This window comes from Myotis myotis, unplaced genomic scaffold (genome assembly GCF_014108235.1).
Source record: "Myotis myotis isolate mMyoMyo1 unplaced genomic scaffold, mMyoMyo1.p scaffold_m19_p_17, whole genome shotgun sequence".
NCBI classification, from domain to species: Eukaryota; Metazoa; Chordata; class Mammalia; order Chiroptera; family Vespertilionidae; genus Myotis; species Myotis myotis.
In genome coordinates this window covers 8,227,346-8,242,384 of record NW_023416321.1, presented here as the reverse complement: position 1 = coordinate 8,242,384, position 15,039 = coordinate 8,227,346, and the positions used below count along the sequence as shown (strand labels likewise).

Below are 15,039 nucleotides of genomic sequence, written 5' to 3'. Positions count from 1 at the left end.
CCGGGACCAGGCGCGTCCCTCTCTGTCCCGGTTACAGGGCAGATCTGGGTGCTGCTCCTTGGCAAGCCACTTAAGCTCTCTGAGGTCAGATTTGTCTCCAAGGTTCCTTCCAGAGCCAACATGGTCTGGTTTGCGGATTCAAAGCCAGGAGTCTCCTCTCTCTCACCCCCAGCCCTCTCCACCTCGGGGCAGCACACGCACCCTGGTGGCAGTGCACCCCGCCTGGGAAGCTACGTGTCCCAGACCCCCAACTCCAAAGCCTGGGACACTGTTCAGGGAGGTGGCGGGGGGGGGGGGGGGGGGCAGGGTTAGGTGAACCAAGAGCCTCCAAGGGTCTTGCTTCATTCAGGACAGGCATCCGGTTTCCTCTGGTCTCTGCCAGGATTCCAGGGGCTTAAAGGAATGAGTCATGGGGGGGATTGGGGAGTTCCCAGCTAACCAGTGCAGGACAGGAGCCTGGGATGCTGGCCATAAAGCTGTGCGGAGGGTCGGGAGGCAAGACCCTAATGTCCCTAACCCCCGGCCCCTGGCCTCTCAGGGGAGGATTCAGGAAGGCAGCCTAGTGGGAGTTGGGGGGTAGGAATGGGAGCGACTAACTTCTTCCCTCTCAGAATTTAGGGACAGAGAGCAGGTGGCTTGATTATCGCAAGGGAAAGTGGCAAAGGGCGCTGCCCCGCAGGTCTGCCAGGAGAGCGGGTGGGGCTGCCTGGAGGTCAGCCTCAGAGCAGTCTGACCCCACTGACTCCAGCCTCCAAGGCTTTTGATTGGTGGCTCAGCCTTTGTTCTGGGCTCTGTTCAAACACTCTGGGGCAGTTCAGGCCTGGGTGGGGCTAAGGGGCGGAAGAGGGCTTGAGGGGGCACCGACGTCAAAGAAGGATCAGGGATTCCACAATTTCACAAAACTTTCGCAAACGGCTTTTTGTCTCAACCCCCCCTTTGTTGTCCTGGACACTAAATTTGCATAAATCCTGGGAAGTTATTACTAAGCCTTAGTCGCAGGTAATTTCCTCCCGGGCCTCCATGGGCTTCTGTATAAAGGCCCTCCAGAGCTGGTCCCTGACAGAGCCCGAGCCTGCAGACCCAGCCAGACTCTGCTGAGCCCGCTGCCCAGAGCCCCATGAAGCTGATAGGTGAGTGTCCTGCCCAGGATGCGGGGGCTGCCTGCCTGGGGCAGGGGAGGGGGATTGGACTGGCCCAGGGTCTGGTGGTCCCTAAGCCCCCAGAAAGGGGCCCTGGTGGGAGTGGAGAGAACGGCTCCTGAGCCCCATGCGCCCGCTCTCAGCCCTGCAGCTGCTCCTCTGGCACAGCGCACTTTGGACAGTGCGAGAAGCCACTCCCCTGGGCCCTGCCCGCACCCTGCCCGAGACCTTCCTGCTTAAGTGCTTAGAGCAAGTTCGGAAGATCCAGGCTGATGTCGTGGCCATGCAGGAAAGGCTGGTGAGTGAGGGGCTGGTGGCCAGGCAGGGAGGGCGCACACACTGCCCTGCCCGGAGGATGTAGGGGAAAGAGGACCGAGGAGAGAGCTGAGGGAGGGGAAGGGAAGCATGGGGGAGGCACGGGGACAGGGAAGGAAGGTAGGAGAGGGGGAGCCCTGAAAGGCGGGAAGAAACTGGGGAGAGAACCTTCTGGGGACCGTGCTAGGATGGAAGTGGAGGGCAGAATGGGGCTGAGGAGCCTGGCAGGACATGGAGGGAGGGGAAGACCGCAGAGAGATGCAGGGGGACAACTTGGCTCTATGAAGTCCCCTGCACTCAGCATCCTTCTCGTCCCCAGTGTGCCACCCACAAGCTGTGCCACCCCGAGGAGCTGGTGCTGCTCAGGCACTCTCTGGGCATCCCCCAGGTTCCCCTGGGCAGTTGCTCCAGCCAAGCCCTGCAGCTGGTGAGTGACTGAAGGGGAAGAGGGCGGGAGGGGAAGGATGATCTGGAAGGCGCCCCACCTCCAGGCTCCAGGCTGGGGCCCTGAGGGGAGCATCCCAGCGGCACCCCCTAACTCTCCAGCTCTGTCTCCCCAGACAGGCTGCCTGGGACAGCTCCACGGTGGCCTCTTCCTCTACCAGGGCCTCCTGCAGGCCCTGGCAGGAATCTCCCCTGAGTTAGGCCCCACCTTGGACATGCTGCAGCTGGATATCACCGACTTTGCCACCAACATCTGGCAGCAGGTGAGCCTCGGTTGGGAGGGGCAAATGTTAGGGACCTAGAGCGAGCTGGTCCCTAAAGGTCGTGCTGGCAACCTGCGGGGTGGCGGGCTGTATGTAGGGAGCTACCGCCCCATCCCAGGACTCTCCTGCTGCTGGCCTTCCCACGCTCCGCTAGCTGAGGGCAGGAGTGGGATCACTGGAGCTCCAGACGCCTGGGTTCAGGCCCTGGCTCCACCTCAGCCATGTGCTTGTCCACCGCCCATCAGGCCTTTGCATTTGTCATCTGTGACAACCATGCCCACTCAGCAGGGCCTGTTGGCTGATCTTGTCCTTTCCCCCACAGATGGAAGACCTGGGGATGGCCCCTGGCGTGCAGGCCACCCAGGGCACCGTGCCCACCTTCACCTTCACCTCGGCCTTCCAGCGCAGGGCAGGGGGCGTCCTGGTGGCCTCCAACCTGCAGAGCTTCCTGCAGCTGGCCCTCCGCGTCCTGCGCCACCTCGCCGAGCCCTGAGCAAAACCCTACCCACCCCATGTATTTATCTCTATTTAATATTTATTTAAACCTAATATTTAAAGACGGGAAGAGCGGAAGAGCGGAAAGGAGTCTCCGATTCCTGGGCCCTTCCCTCCACCTCCAAGTGTCATTCTGTCTGTGGCAGAGAGAAAGCTCCTGTCTTCCTGTCCCCTGGACTGGGAGGTCGATAGGTAAATACCAAGTATTAACTCCGATGACTGTGGTGGGCACTGAACCCCCGACGCCGAGGGCACCCGACTTGGGGCCCTTGGAAGCATTAGAAACTCTCCCACGTGGGAGACAACACAGCCCTGTTTAATATTTAAACAGCAGTGTTTGCCGCTGGGCCCTCGCATCCCTCCCTCGCTCTGGCTTCAGCGTGGCGTGCGAATGCCAGGCCTCGCTTCCCCTCACGTCTCCTCCCCGCGGGCATGAAGCCCAGCAGAGGCAGCCTGAGCTGGGAGGCTTGACCCTGGGGTCCCACAAATTTGCTGGGTAATCTAATTTTTCTTAAGATTTTTGGGGGCATGTCTTGACACCCGTGGGGTGTCTCTCGTTTCTTCTGGATGCCCTAGAGATACACCCATAGGCTTGGGACACCACCCCCACCAGGGCCAGTACTCTGCCTCCTTTTAGGGCTGTGCAGATGGTCGTGCACCTGCCTTGCTGGGTGGGGCTGGCAATGTGGGCGGGAAAAGAGGAGGGGGATTATGTGATGGGTGAGAGGGAAGCTCAGTGTTCACTCTCGGCCTCTACTTTCTTATTGTAGCCAAACTTCGTGTTAATAAAGTGTTTGTCTCTAGCAAATGTCCTTCCTCCTTCTTGAGTCCAGCTGGTGCCTGGCCAGGGGCTGGGGGGAAGGGAGTTGAATGGCGTTCAAGGGCAGAGGGAAGGGGAGAAGGGGTGGGGGAGGAGGGGCAGTCCTCTGGCTCATCAGGGTTCATTCCTGTAGCACGTATGCATCTTGCACCTACTCTGTGCAGGCACAGGGCTCATGCTTGGGACACAGCAGTGCGCCAGGCAGGCATGGTCCTGCCCTCGTGGAGCACAGCCTGGTGGGGAGACAGAGGGCAGATGGGACACTGCTACCAGGAGAGGGGAGTGTGGAGTTCAGGGGGAACCTTAACAGTCCAGATGCATTTAATATTTGCAGAGCTGGGCAGTTTACCATCTTCCATGAACTCCAGCCCATCCGCACGCACAGGTGCCTACAAACATGAATTAAGAAGTGCCTTGCCCCAGCCGGTGTGGCTCAGTATATAGACTGTTGGCCTGCAGACTGAAGGGTCCCAGGTTTGATTCCGGTCAAGGGCACATGCCTGGGTTGCAGGCTCAATTCCCAGTGAGGGGCGTGCAGGAGGCAGCTGATCAATGATTCTCTCATCATTGATATTTCTCTCTCTCCCTCTTCCTTCCTCTCTGAAATCAATAAAAATATATTTTAAAAAATATGTTCATCTTGCCTGCCATATGTGTAACACAACTATTAAACCACTTTTTAAAAAAGTTTTAAAAAATCAATGAAAAAATATCCTTGGGTGAGGATTAAAAGAAAAGAAGTGCCTTGGCCTGGCCAGTGTGGATCCGGTTGGGCACCCACCTATGAACCAGGAGGTCTAGGTTTGATTCCTGGCCAGGGCACATGCCCGCGTTGCAGACTCGATCCCCAGAAGGGGCATGTAGGAGGCAACCAATCAATGATTCTCTCTCTTCATTGATGTATCTATGGCTCTCTCTCCTCCCTTCCTTTCTGAAACCAATAAAAATGTCTGTTTTTTAAAAGGAAAGTGCCTTGTATCGATCAGGAGGCTGAGTGAAGGTGACTACTTGGGTTGGAACGCAAAGCCCGGGCTCTGTACTCTCTCCCTCCCGCTGCCTCTGATGGGCAGGGAGCGGTCTCCCACGCTGCTCTCCTGCTGGTCTCAGCGCCTGGGCTGAGAGGCGGAGCTGCGGCTAGAGAGGGGCCGCTTCCCACAGGGGCACAGTTCTGTGCCCTCAGCTCAGGTGCTCACGTGGCCCCAGGTGCCTCACCAGGCCCAGGAAAGTCCAGCAGGCCAACCAGTCCCCAGTTCCCCTCCCAAGGCTTCCCCGTCCTCATCAGCTCTCACTCCCTTCTGCATGTGGCTCCTTGGAGAGCAGGGTCTGGCTGAGCCAGCTAGACCTCCCAGCTGTGTGGCTCAGGGTCCTCCCTCTCGGTCAGTCCTGAAGGAACTGGGCTTGGAGTCGTGTGAAACAGAGCTCCTGCCCCTCACTGCCCCACAGCTCCCCCCTGCTCTTCTGGGGGACAGATCAGACTCTGGGCTAGTCAGACTCTGGGTGGGCTGGTCTGGGTTGGCCATCAGAACAGGACACTCTACCCCAACGCCAGTGGGGCCTCTAGCCAAAGCCTCACCCTTTTCAGAGAAAGTCTGACTTCTGGGGGTGGGTGTAGGCGGTGGTGAGCCAGTGTTGACTCGTTATCATCCCAGGGGGGGTCTGAGGAAGGAAAGCTGCTCCCACTGCCCTCCCTGCCCCGAATGAGTGGACAAACACGGGCCCCGAGGCCAGCCCTCCTCTGCTCACCCGACCCCCGACGCCCACCCCCTATCCCCCACCCCCAGGATGAGCTTCTCCTGGCGACGATCAGACAGAGACACTGACAGCACTTACAAAGGGATCCACAGGATCTTTATTTACAAGTGAGCTGACGTGAACGTCCCTCATGTGTTGCAAACATGTTTAAATACACATATACATACATATGCACACTCCGCACCGAAGTGCCTCTTGGGAGGAGGCAGGGAGCACAGGAGCGGGTGCAGTGCGCGGAGACCGACCTGAGCTAAGGAGCCGGGCTGCTCACACTCATCAGGTGCTGGCAGCAGGGAGAGGAAATGATGAAAGAGATGGGGGCCATCTTAGCAGCCAGAAGTCAGGGATGGGGAGGGATCTGGAAGCTGGCAAAGGGCTTACATCATGTGGATGTGAGCAATGATGCCTCATCTTTCCGCACTGTTCCCTTTCGAGGTGCCTTGGGCTAGACCCTCCCTGCGGCCATTCGAAGCCCCTCAGAGGGCAGCAATGGCCTTGGCAGCCACCTGGCGGCCCAGGGGCAGGCTGAGGTCCGTGATGGCCAGAACCACCTTGGGGCTGGACATGGCTGACACCTTCACCAGTTCTGATACCTGCCACAGACAGACAGACAGCTGCTCACTGGGGCTCCCTTGTGGTGGGTGCGGCGTCTCAGGAGAAAGGAGGCCCCCTCCCGACTCTGAGGGCTCACCCGCCGCTGAACCCCAACCTCTGCTGAGCCTGGCTGCCCCGTGTGATCGGGAAGGTGGGCCGCCCCCCCAGACGGGAAGCACTCACGGTGGTAAAGGGCATGAACTGCAGGATGCTGCCCCGGCTGCCCTGCTCCAGGCAGTCCACACACTCCTCCATGAACCACTGCACGAACTGTGTGTGTGGGCCCGCCGTCCGCGAGCCCAGGATGGAGGAGATGAGCAGGAACAGGTTGGCTGTGTGAGGACGGGGGGCGGGGTGTGTGAGAAGAATCCCATGAGAAGGGCCTGGGAAGAGGTGAGACTCTGGGAGAAGGTGGGACCGAAAAGGGAAAGGGGAGCAGTGCTAAGACTGTCCCCCAAGATGGGGACGCCATGAAGAGGAGTGTAAAAGGAAAATTGGGGGTGAGTCAGAAGAGGCACAACCTGGGAGCCTGGGGGAGACGGGAGACCTAGCAAGTCGGGGAGAAGGAGGGCGGGGGCAGGGAGATGTGACAGAGCAGGTAGGGGTACCAAGAGGCCCTCTTCCAGCTGCCGGGCCTGAACCCCCATTTCAGGAGTGGGGGTGGGAGGACTCACCCAGGACTCGGTTCAGTGGGTCTCTCATGTTAACTGTGTGGAGCTGGGAGGCTGACAAGGAGCTGCTCATGGACCGGTCGGCTGTGGGCCAATGGAGAGCGCTCAGGGCCAGGGCCCTCTCCTGGGGAAGCCCTCACCCATCGGGCGTGGAGGGCCCTGCCCAGGAGTCCTTGGGTCCAGAGTCACCGAGGGGCCCCAAATACAGAGATCCCCAGAGGAGAGGGGCCAGAACTAACATTGGCCACCAGGCGCCAGGCGCCTCTGCGGGCTGTACCCCGACTCCGCAACTTAAGCCTCACATCTCCATTTTCCAGACAAAGAAACCGAGGTCAGAGATGCTAAGTAAGTAGTCAAAGGTCAGAGGGTTTGTAGATGGCAGACCGAGCATCTACCTTCTGCTCAAGTGCAGAGTGGTTCCCTGGTCCCTAGAAAGCCTCAGAGAAATCTCTAGAAACAGCAAAATGGAAGTGCCACAGAAGGAGCCCTGGGTAGGGACAGCGAGGGAAGCCGGGTGGGGGAGGGCTGCTCTTCGGCAGGAAGAGTGGGGAGCAGCCCCAAGTCCCAGCCCAGGCCTGCTCCAGCCTCAGGGCCTGTTTCAGGGGAAGGAAGGTCAGAGCTGGTGAGTCAACGGCACAGACTGTGCCCCAGGCAGTGGACTCACTTGGTAGCTTGTGGGAAGTGAGGGGTGGGGAAGAGACAACCGTGTGCCCCTGGGCCTGGACCGGGCAGAAGAGCTTCCACAGCAACCCGGTCTCTCTGGGGGTGGGAAACAGCAGCCGTAGGAGACACAATGGGACAAACTCCTGCACGCCTTCTCTGACCGCCAGCAAGATGCCTGCACTGGGGCCTAGCGCTGCCCACCCAGAGGACCGAGTGCCCAGGAAAGGAGCCGCTGCCCAGCCCTGTCCACACTCACCGGGACTGGAAAGGATGTTGGCATCCTCCTCATTGGAGCTCAGGAGGCGCATCAGCTTCGAGGGCTGCATGTCATCCAAGGGGAAGAGGCTGATGTAGTCCTGGGGGTGGGAGCTCACTGTTACGGGAAGAGCCGAGTCCCCACGGGCCTCGGTCAGCACCTCAGAGGGGCTCCCCTCCCTCTGCATCCCAGCCCTCTCCTCACCCCTCCAATCCTAGTGAGACCTGCTCACAGTCATCACTGTGGACGTGTGGCCGCCAGGCTTCCCTGAGTCAGGGAGCATGCCTGGCTGCCTCGGCCTGGGAGGGCGCCTCCTTTCAGAAGAGGCTCAGGAAATGTCTGCTGAACAAACCCGTGAATAAGTGGATGGAGGGATCCCTTACCTCGATGTCTTCACGGTGTCTCTTCTTCTGGTGGGAAGACGCCTGTCCCTTGTGGGAGGAATAGGAACTCAGGGCACACCAGACGGCTAGCCTGGCAAAGGGTTCCAGGAAAAGTGAAATTAGAGGGACCACAAGGGGGGCTCTGTGCCCATGGTGATCAGACCCCATCTGACAGGGCCTCCCCACAGGCCCACTTCCTGGGTGACCCCAGGTAAAGCTGCCTGACTCAGGGCTATGGGAACTTGAAGCTCTGTAGACGCCTACTTGGCGAGTGCGGTGCCAGGGGGGTCCATGAGGCTGTGCCACTTGGAGGAGTCGGTGAGCAGGCCAGGCAGGATGTGGCCCAGCAGGACCAGGGTCACCTGCTGCATGTCCAGGTAGAAGATGGAGTAGAGCAGCTCCACCGCCCGCAGCGTGTGCTCCTTCCGCGTCTCCTTTAACAGCTCCTACGTGGGCAGGTGAGGGGGTTTTAGGAGCTGAGGGCTCTGAACGTGGGGCTCTGACATCCCTGCCACTCCAGCCCGGCTCTCTGGGAGGGCACGCAGGGAGCCCCAGCTGCTGCTCCATCCCTCCCTCTGTCCTGCAGCTCCCCAGATGGGGACCAGCCTCTATTCTAAGGAAGCTTCTCGCAGCACGGAAGGCACCTCTCCTCTCCGAGAGGCCCGGCTAACCAGGCTAAGTGTTGGGAAGTCAGAGGATGGGACCAAGTTGGGTGCTGTCGGGCATGTACTCAGATGTCTCCTGGAGTCTGAGGACACCTGCTCCCCAGCTGGCCCATGTGTCTGGCCCACCCCCCACCCACCCCAAGTACCTTAATCAGGTTGTTGCAGAACCAGTAGACGCCTCCCATGTGCAGCAAGGTGTCAAAGATGTGGATGGAGCGACTGTCCACCCACCCCTTCTCCAGCACCTTGGCAAATATGTCTGTCAGCACCTCCTTGATGGGTCGCTTAGGGGGCAGCAGGTTCCAGTAGGGCATCGTGTCCATGCCCGTGGACGGGAACTTGATCTGCGTGGCCGTCTGCTGCAGCACGTCAGCACACATGTGCTCCAGGATCGAGCTCATGATCACCACCCTGGGGGAGGGGGAGAGAACTTGAGGCCTTGAGGCTCGGGCAACACGGGTTCAAGAGCTGGGGTGGGGAGGGCAGGGGAGGAAACTCCCAGGTCAGACATTTCCAAGGAGTTGGGTTACGGAAACATTCCTGGGTAATTAGCCCCATTCTATGCTAAGGGAGGAGACAAGAGGAAGTTGGAAACCCCTAGCAGACCTGACCTGGCAGGACTCTCGTGGCTGGGCACAAAGCCTATGGGGGGCAGGGGCGGGTATGCTTTCCTTTCCCAGGTTATCTAGCAATGTATTTGTATTTTCTCTCTCTAACTCCCCCCACCCCCAAGCCTGGCCTGCCAATTCCTCTGGCATAAGTAAGAACAATCACTTCCCTCTGGGCTGAGTGCTTAAGGGGGGTCCTGACCCAGCCTGGGCCTCCTACCAATGTAAACTTCCAGGACAGGGGCCCAAGGGCTGCCCCACGGGACTCTTCTTCCCGCCCTTGGTAGCTGGGCAAATTTGAGTGTATATCCAGGAATTTTCTCGGGAAGAGTCTTCGACTCTGAATACAGACTGGGCCTGAGCGCTAACTGTTCCTGGAACGCCGGTGGCTCTGGGAAAGTCCCTGTGGCTCTCAGAGCCACTGCTTTGACCTGCATGATGAAGCCACAGATTTCCCACTATTCCTCACCCAGACAGTCGGGGCTTAGAGCGGATTACATGAGAGCAAACATTCCATTCCTTGTGGAGGGAGGATGATGAGGGAAGAAAAGCAAGAGGCAAGGGGAAGAACAGGTGTGATTTCACAGGCCCCCCCAACCTCCTTTCAGCTCAGTGCCCCACTTCTCCGTTGGAAGCATCCTGACGGCTACCTTGTGCATCACCACTCACGGCCTACCGACCAGTTCATGCTCATGTGACAGCAGCACTACTCGCAACAGCCAAGAGGTGATGAGCACCCAAGTGCCATCGACTAATAAATGGACAGGCAAACACGGTGTGTATATACAAATAATGGAATATTATTCAGCCTTAAAAAGGAGGACATTCTAACATGTGCTACAATGTGGATGAGCCTTGGGGACAATGTGCTAAGTGAAATATGCCAACTACTGTACGATTCCACTTACGTGAGTTATCAAAAGTATTCAAATTCATAGGAATAGAAAGCGGAATGGTGGTTACGAAAAGCTGGGGTGGGGAGAGTGTGAGTTGCTGCTTAATGAGCACGAGTTTCAGATTTACAAGATGAAAATGCTGGAGATCTGATTCACAACAATGTGAATATACAGCTCTGGCTGGTTTCACTCAGTGATTAGAGTGTCAGCCCTCAGACCAAAGGGTCTTGGGTTCGATTCCCGGTCAAGGGCTAGTCCCGGGGTTGCAAGTTGGATCCCCAGCCCCGGTTGAGGCGCATACGGGAGGCAACCAATCAATGTGTCTCTTTTATATCAATGTTCCCCCCTTCTCCCCCCACTCCACTTCCTCCCTCCCACTCTCTCTAAAGTTCAATGGAAAAAATATTCTCAGATGAGGATTAACAAACAAAAATAATCTCTCTTCCCACTGTTATATAATAAATGAATGACATATATATGAAAAAAATATATACATCTTAACACTATTGAACTTAACTTAAAAATGGCTAAAATGGGCCCTGGCCGGGTAGATCAGTGGTTAGAGAACCATCCTGATAACGCCAATGTTGCAGGATCAATCCCTAGTCAGGGCACATATAAAGAAGCAACCAGCCCTGACCAGTTTGGCTCAGTGGATAGAGTGTCAGCCTGCGGACTCAAGGGTCCCAGGTTCGATTCCAGTCAAGGGCATGTACCTTGGTTGGGGGCACATCCCCAGTGGGAAGTGTGTAGGAGGCAGCTGATAGATGTTTCTCTCTCATTGATGTTTCTAACTCTCTATCCCTCTCCCTTACTCTCTGTAAAAAATCAATTATATTATAAAAAAGAAAAAGCAACCAGTGAATGCATAAATTAGTAGAACAACAAATTGATGCTTCTCTTTCTCTCCCTTTCTCTCTCCAAAATCAATCAACCAAAAATGTTCAAGATGGTAGATTTCATATTATATATATATATTTTTTACCACAATCAAAAAAAAGCTTATTGGACAGGTGAGTGAACCAACACCACTGAACTCAACATGGCTGAAGTCACCAGGGAGATTCTGGAAGCCCATGAGAAGCCAAGGCAGAAAAACGTCAAAGACAGCCAGGTGGGGGGTGAGGGGAGTGGGCAGGGCCAAGGCCTGTGAAATCTACAGATGGGCTCATAGTTTCTGGACAGTGACAGCAGCTAAGACAATCGCGTTGTTCCTGTGGCAAGCTAGCTCTCCAGAACTCGACCTCCTGAGGGCAGGAATCATAGGTGTCTGGGGTCTATATTTCTGGGCACAGCAGGTGCCAGATAAGACAGGAAACTGCTGCTGAGTCAGTGAGTGAATACGTGAATAGGAATGTGAGCGAGCGAGGAAGTGAGTGAGCAAGTGAGCAGCATGTCTGGGAAGGTAAGAGGGGTCAGATATCGGTTCCTGGAGGTGCCGTTTTCGCACCACAGACCGAAGCACTCCAGAAGGGAGGGGCGGGTTACTGACCTCTCATTGTAGAACTGCAGGGTGTTCTCACTGTACAACGGCCCCGCCAGCTGGCGGATCATCTGCAGCGACTTCTCCCGCTCATCCAGCCCCAGCATCCGCACGTGGGCCACAAGCCACGCCACAGCACACACTGCCAGACTGCAGACCTTCCCCTTGATATTATCTGTGATTTTCTGAGAGACGGAAAGTGTGACCAGGCCACCATCTCCCCTTCCCTGCCTATCACCTTCCGCAGCCTCTGCGGCCGCTGAGTGCAGCAGGCGGAGCCCTGGGCCACAGTCCACACCTCTTTTCACCACAAGTTTGATTTTCCCAGTCACCTGGGTGGGAGGGAGGCTAGGACTATGATTACAGGGAAGATCAACATCCAAACAGGAGCTCCTGGCTTAAGGGTCGGCCTCCTTGTTCTTATGGAATATAACAACCTATCAAGGACTGGCTCTGTGTCCCAGGGAAGCGAGAAGGCTGCTGGAAAGGGGAGGGGCTACCTGGATGGACTCGAAGGCCAGCACCCCGTTCTCCCAGGCGTTGAGGATTTCCAAGATGGCGGCTGAAATGCTGAGACAGGCCTCATGCCAGTTCATCTGCCTGCGAGGTGGGGCAGGACGGGGGGAGAAGAATCATCAGGGGAACGAGGGGTGGACTGAGGGAGAGGGACCGGCACCCCACACCGCCCCTGGGAGTGGGCGCCCAGGCCACTGACACCAGCTTCATCTCGGAGGAGTTGTTGAGCAGGGCCACTAGGGACTCCACTTTGGTGGAGTCCGGCCGGAAGCAGGGGTGGTCAGGATTCAAGATTTTGCCCTCCTCGGGCATGCAGGTCTGGATCCAGGTCTCAAAGAAGGGCACCTCTGCCCCTGTGCTCGACTCAGACAGGATCACCTGGGAGAGGAGGCGAGTCACCAGCCGAGTGGGGGCACCTGCCCTGGTGCTTCCTGCTCCCATTTGTCGCCTGGAGAACTGGGGGCAAACCAGCTACGGGGAAAGAGGAGGGCGATGCTGCCACCTAGTGGTCGGGGATCCGGCACTGAAGGATTTGGGATGCGACCAGGAGGGCCTCTGCTAACTTCCATTAAATTCTCTGGGTGGATGCCTGATTTCTGCACCAAGAACCTGACAGGGGTAGGGTGGGAGGGGAGGGGTGACAGGGGGGAGAGATATGGGCTGTTTCCTTCCCTCTTGTGCCCTAACCTGCCTGCTCTCCTCACACTCACCTCGGAACCATAGGTCTGGGCCACGTGGCACAGCATGAGGAAGGAGATGTCGAAGAGCAAGGCTCGGACGGAGGCCGACTTGGCTGTGAAGGATGAGAAGGCTGACCCGCAGCCCAGGGCAGGGCCCCACGCCCTTGTCTGGGTCAGGATTCATCGCAAGGAAGGTCAGAGCCAGTGTCTCCTTCAAAGCTCTGAGGCTCAGAATCCTTTTCTTGAGTCTCAATTGGAACATCATTCCTTCCTTGGAATCAGACTCCCGATACCCTCTTTCCCCCCAATACCCTCTTTCCCCCCAATACCCAACCAGATCCTAAGGGGGGGACAAAGGGGTGGCTGTAGAAGAACCCTTTCCCAGCATCACCCTCCCAAGCCTCCCACAGGCTTCATGCGTCATCACTCAGGGGAGAAGAGCCCCCACATAAGGCATACTCTTCCCTTGAGCTCTCCCCACACCCGTCTCTCAGTGCCCACCGGGCCTGGGATGCGCAGAGCTGACTTACTGCTTTCTTCGCTGCCGTGTGTTGTGAACTCATTCAAACTGTGGAGGGAATGGAGAGAGGCTGCATCAACCAGGGCAAGGGCGGAGTGACAGCTGGGGATGGGGGCCACACCCACCCCAGAGCACTCACTAGTCCCAATTACAGGTCAAACAAAATGAACACCACTGCTACAGAAGAGAGAACTTCATTTTTAAAGATTCCCAGGACCCAGAGAATGGCTCACTGAATAGAACAATTTCTACAGATCAAATTGCAGGTTAACAAAAATAAGTCCACAGAATTGGAGGATCCCTGGTTAACGCCTGGGCACACACAGAACCCCTCTGCGCCACCGTTCACCACCTTGTCACCTCCTGGAACTCCTCCACGTCATCCTCAGCGGAAGGGCAACGAGGCTCCATGTCCAAAGAAACGGTCCTCCCCCCAGAGTCTCCAGCTGGGATGCTCTGCCTTGGACTGAGCATCCCGGGAGACCCAGACCCCAGGGCCCCGCCCCATCCTGCTACTTCTTACTTCAGATATGCCTCCCTGGCCCTGGCCAGAGCTCGGCCTTCCTTACTTAATGAATTTCCGGGCGAAGGACTTAAGCTTCCCAGTGGCAGCAGCTGCAGCCAGCAACAAGTCCAGACTCTTCCCAGACAGCATGTGGCCCAGGACCCCCAGCAGCCCCTCCGGGGACTTGGAGTGGTCTGCATCCATCGTCTGGGGACACGACAGGAAATCAAGTCCTGAAGAACACTGAAGACCCCCCCAGATACAGCCTAGCCACAGTCTCTCTCTCTGCATGTCTCCATTCAATGGTACACCAGGACCTGCAACTTAACCTACGTCTTTCTGATTCCAATCTGGAAAACAGTTTCTACAATCTTATCCTTGCTCGCCAAAACCATCCCTCGCAACTCAACTGAGACAAGGGTGGCAGGACCGGGCAGGTGAGGTCCCTGCTGTGAAATTCTCCATTGTTTCTGCACAAGACGAGCTACGTGAAAGCACCTACCACAGTGCCTGGCTTACAAGTGATGCTCAATAAATGTTAGTTTTCAAAGGCAGCTTCCCTTGCGGAAGTTCCCCCTTTCTCTACTTCCCAAGTAGCTATGTATAGAAGCCAGAAGAGAAAGGTCTATGGCCTCTGTGTATTCATCTGGAAGTAGAGGGAAAACTGGAAAGAGGGAAGAGACGACCCTGGTGGCAAGGGACGGGCGCACTCACCTTGAGGATGTTGGTAACAGTGGGCTCTGCTCGGAGGATCAGCCCAGGATTGGGCTGGATGTTGGCGTTCTCTCCTGATTTCTGCTGGGGTGCGTGCTCCCGGTCTGCTGCCCTGTGGCCATTACCATTCGGCCCAGAGAAGAGAAGAGGAACAGAGATAAGTCCCTGACGTGCTCCCTATCCAGCCCCAGGAGCACAGGAGAACCTTTGGTGCCATGGTGACACCTAGGAAAGCGTATCCAATATCCAATTGCTTCCTTTGGTCATTGGTCATTACACCTGTTCTGAAAGTTCATTTAAGATTGGAGGAAGAATAAGGATTTTGACTTTGATCACGAAGGAGGCCGAGAGTCAAAGCACAGGACCTAATGGGGCAAAACCCTAGTCTGCAGAAACCAGTGTCTCCTGGCCCCAGGCACCCACAACCCAAACTCTAGACAGGAGGGGAAAGGCACCCAGTAGCCCAGACTGGACAGGAGGGAGGGAGGGCCAAGGGTTCTTGGATCGGCCCGAGGGAGCTCGCACTCACCGCTTGGTCATCAGGTTGTTCACACTGGCCTCAGACAGAAGCCCCTGCTTCCTACATTCCTGAAGGAGGAAGTCTGTAAAGTCACAGCTGTGAGGGAGAAAGATGATGAGGGGCCTGGGCCCAGAGCA

The 15,039-nt window shown here is 56.9% G+C and overlaps 2 protein-coding genes and 1 non-coding gene across 19 annotated transcripts in view; 1 reads left to right on the top strand and 2 right to left on the bottom strand.

Moving 5' to 3' along the window:
* The first annotated feature begins 985 nt into the window (after positions 1-985).
* CSF3 (colony stimulating factor 3) lies at positions 986-3,464 on the top strand. 2 transcript variants are annotated; one of them, XM_036342146.1, is made up of 5 exons: positions 986-1,130; positions 1,283-1,437; positions 1,774-1,881; positions 2,015-2,161; positions 2,484-3,464. In XM_036342146.1, exons 1-5 carry the CDS (start codon positions 1,118-1,120, stop codon positions 2,652-2,654), a joined length of 594 nt encoding a protein of 197 aa, XP_036198039.1. In that variant the 5' UTR covers positions 986-1,117; the 3' UTR covers positions 2,655-3,464. The 2 variants fall into 2 exon arrangements, with proteins under 2 accessions (XP_036198039.1, XP_036198038.1); XM_036342145.1 differs by lacking the exon at positions 986-1,130 and having other exon boundaries at positions 1,142-1,437.
* Positions 3,465-5,298: 1,834 nt separating this feature from the next.
* MED24 (mediator complex subunit 24) overlaps positions 5,299-15,039 on the bottom strand; it is a 32,005-nt gene continuing 22,264 nt past the window's right edge. For 6 of the 16 annotated variants that reach the window (XM_036339080.1, XM_036339079.1, XM_036339078.1 and 3 more), the window contains 15 exons: positions 14,912-14,998; positions 14,383-14,494; positions 13,733-13,911; positions 13,174-13,211; positions 12,674-12,756; positions 12,163-12,341; positions 11,948-12,047; positions 11,457-11,632; positions 8,607-8,871; positions 8,060-8,241; positions 7,796-7,886; positions 7,413-7,512; positions 6,497-6,577; positions 6,006-6,154; positions 5,299-5,821 (listed from right to left, as the gene is read on the bottom strand). In XM_036339080.1, the coding sequence (XP_036194973.1) occupies positions 5,705-5,821; positions 6,006-6,154; positions 6,497-6,577; positions 7,413-7,512; positions 7,796-7,886; positions 8,060-8,241; positions 8,607-8,871; positions 11,457-11,632; positions 11,948-12,047; positions 12,163-12,341; positions 12,674-12,756; positions 13,174-13,211; positions 13,733-13,911; positions 14,383-14,494; positions 14,912-14,998 (1,939 nt within the window). In that variant the 3' untranslated portion in view covers positions 5,299-5,704. Of the gene's footprint in view, positions 5,822-6,005; positions 6,155-6,496; positions 6,578-7,157; positions 7,253-7,412; positions 7,513-7,795; positions 7,887-8,059; positions 8,242-8,606; positions 8,872-11,456; positions 11,633-11,947; positions 12,048-12,162; positions 12,342-12,673; positions 12,757-13,173; positions 13,212-13,732; positions 13,912-14,382; positions 14,495-14,911; positions 14,999-15,039 lie in introns of those variants that run through there. The other 10 variants (XM_036339083.1, XM_036339087.1, XM_036339081.1 and 7 more) reach the window with 7 other exon arrangements.
* On the bottom strand, positions 12,823-12,924 carry LOC118672579. Its single transcript, XR_004973134.1, has one exon. It is a non-coding gene; the product is annotated as a small nucleolar RNA SNORD124 (small nucleolar RNA).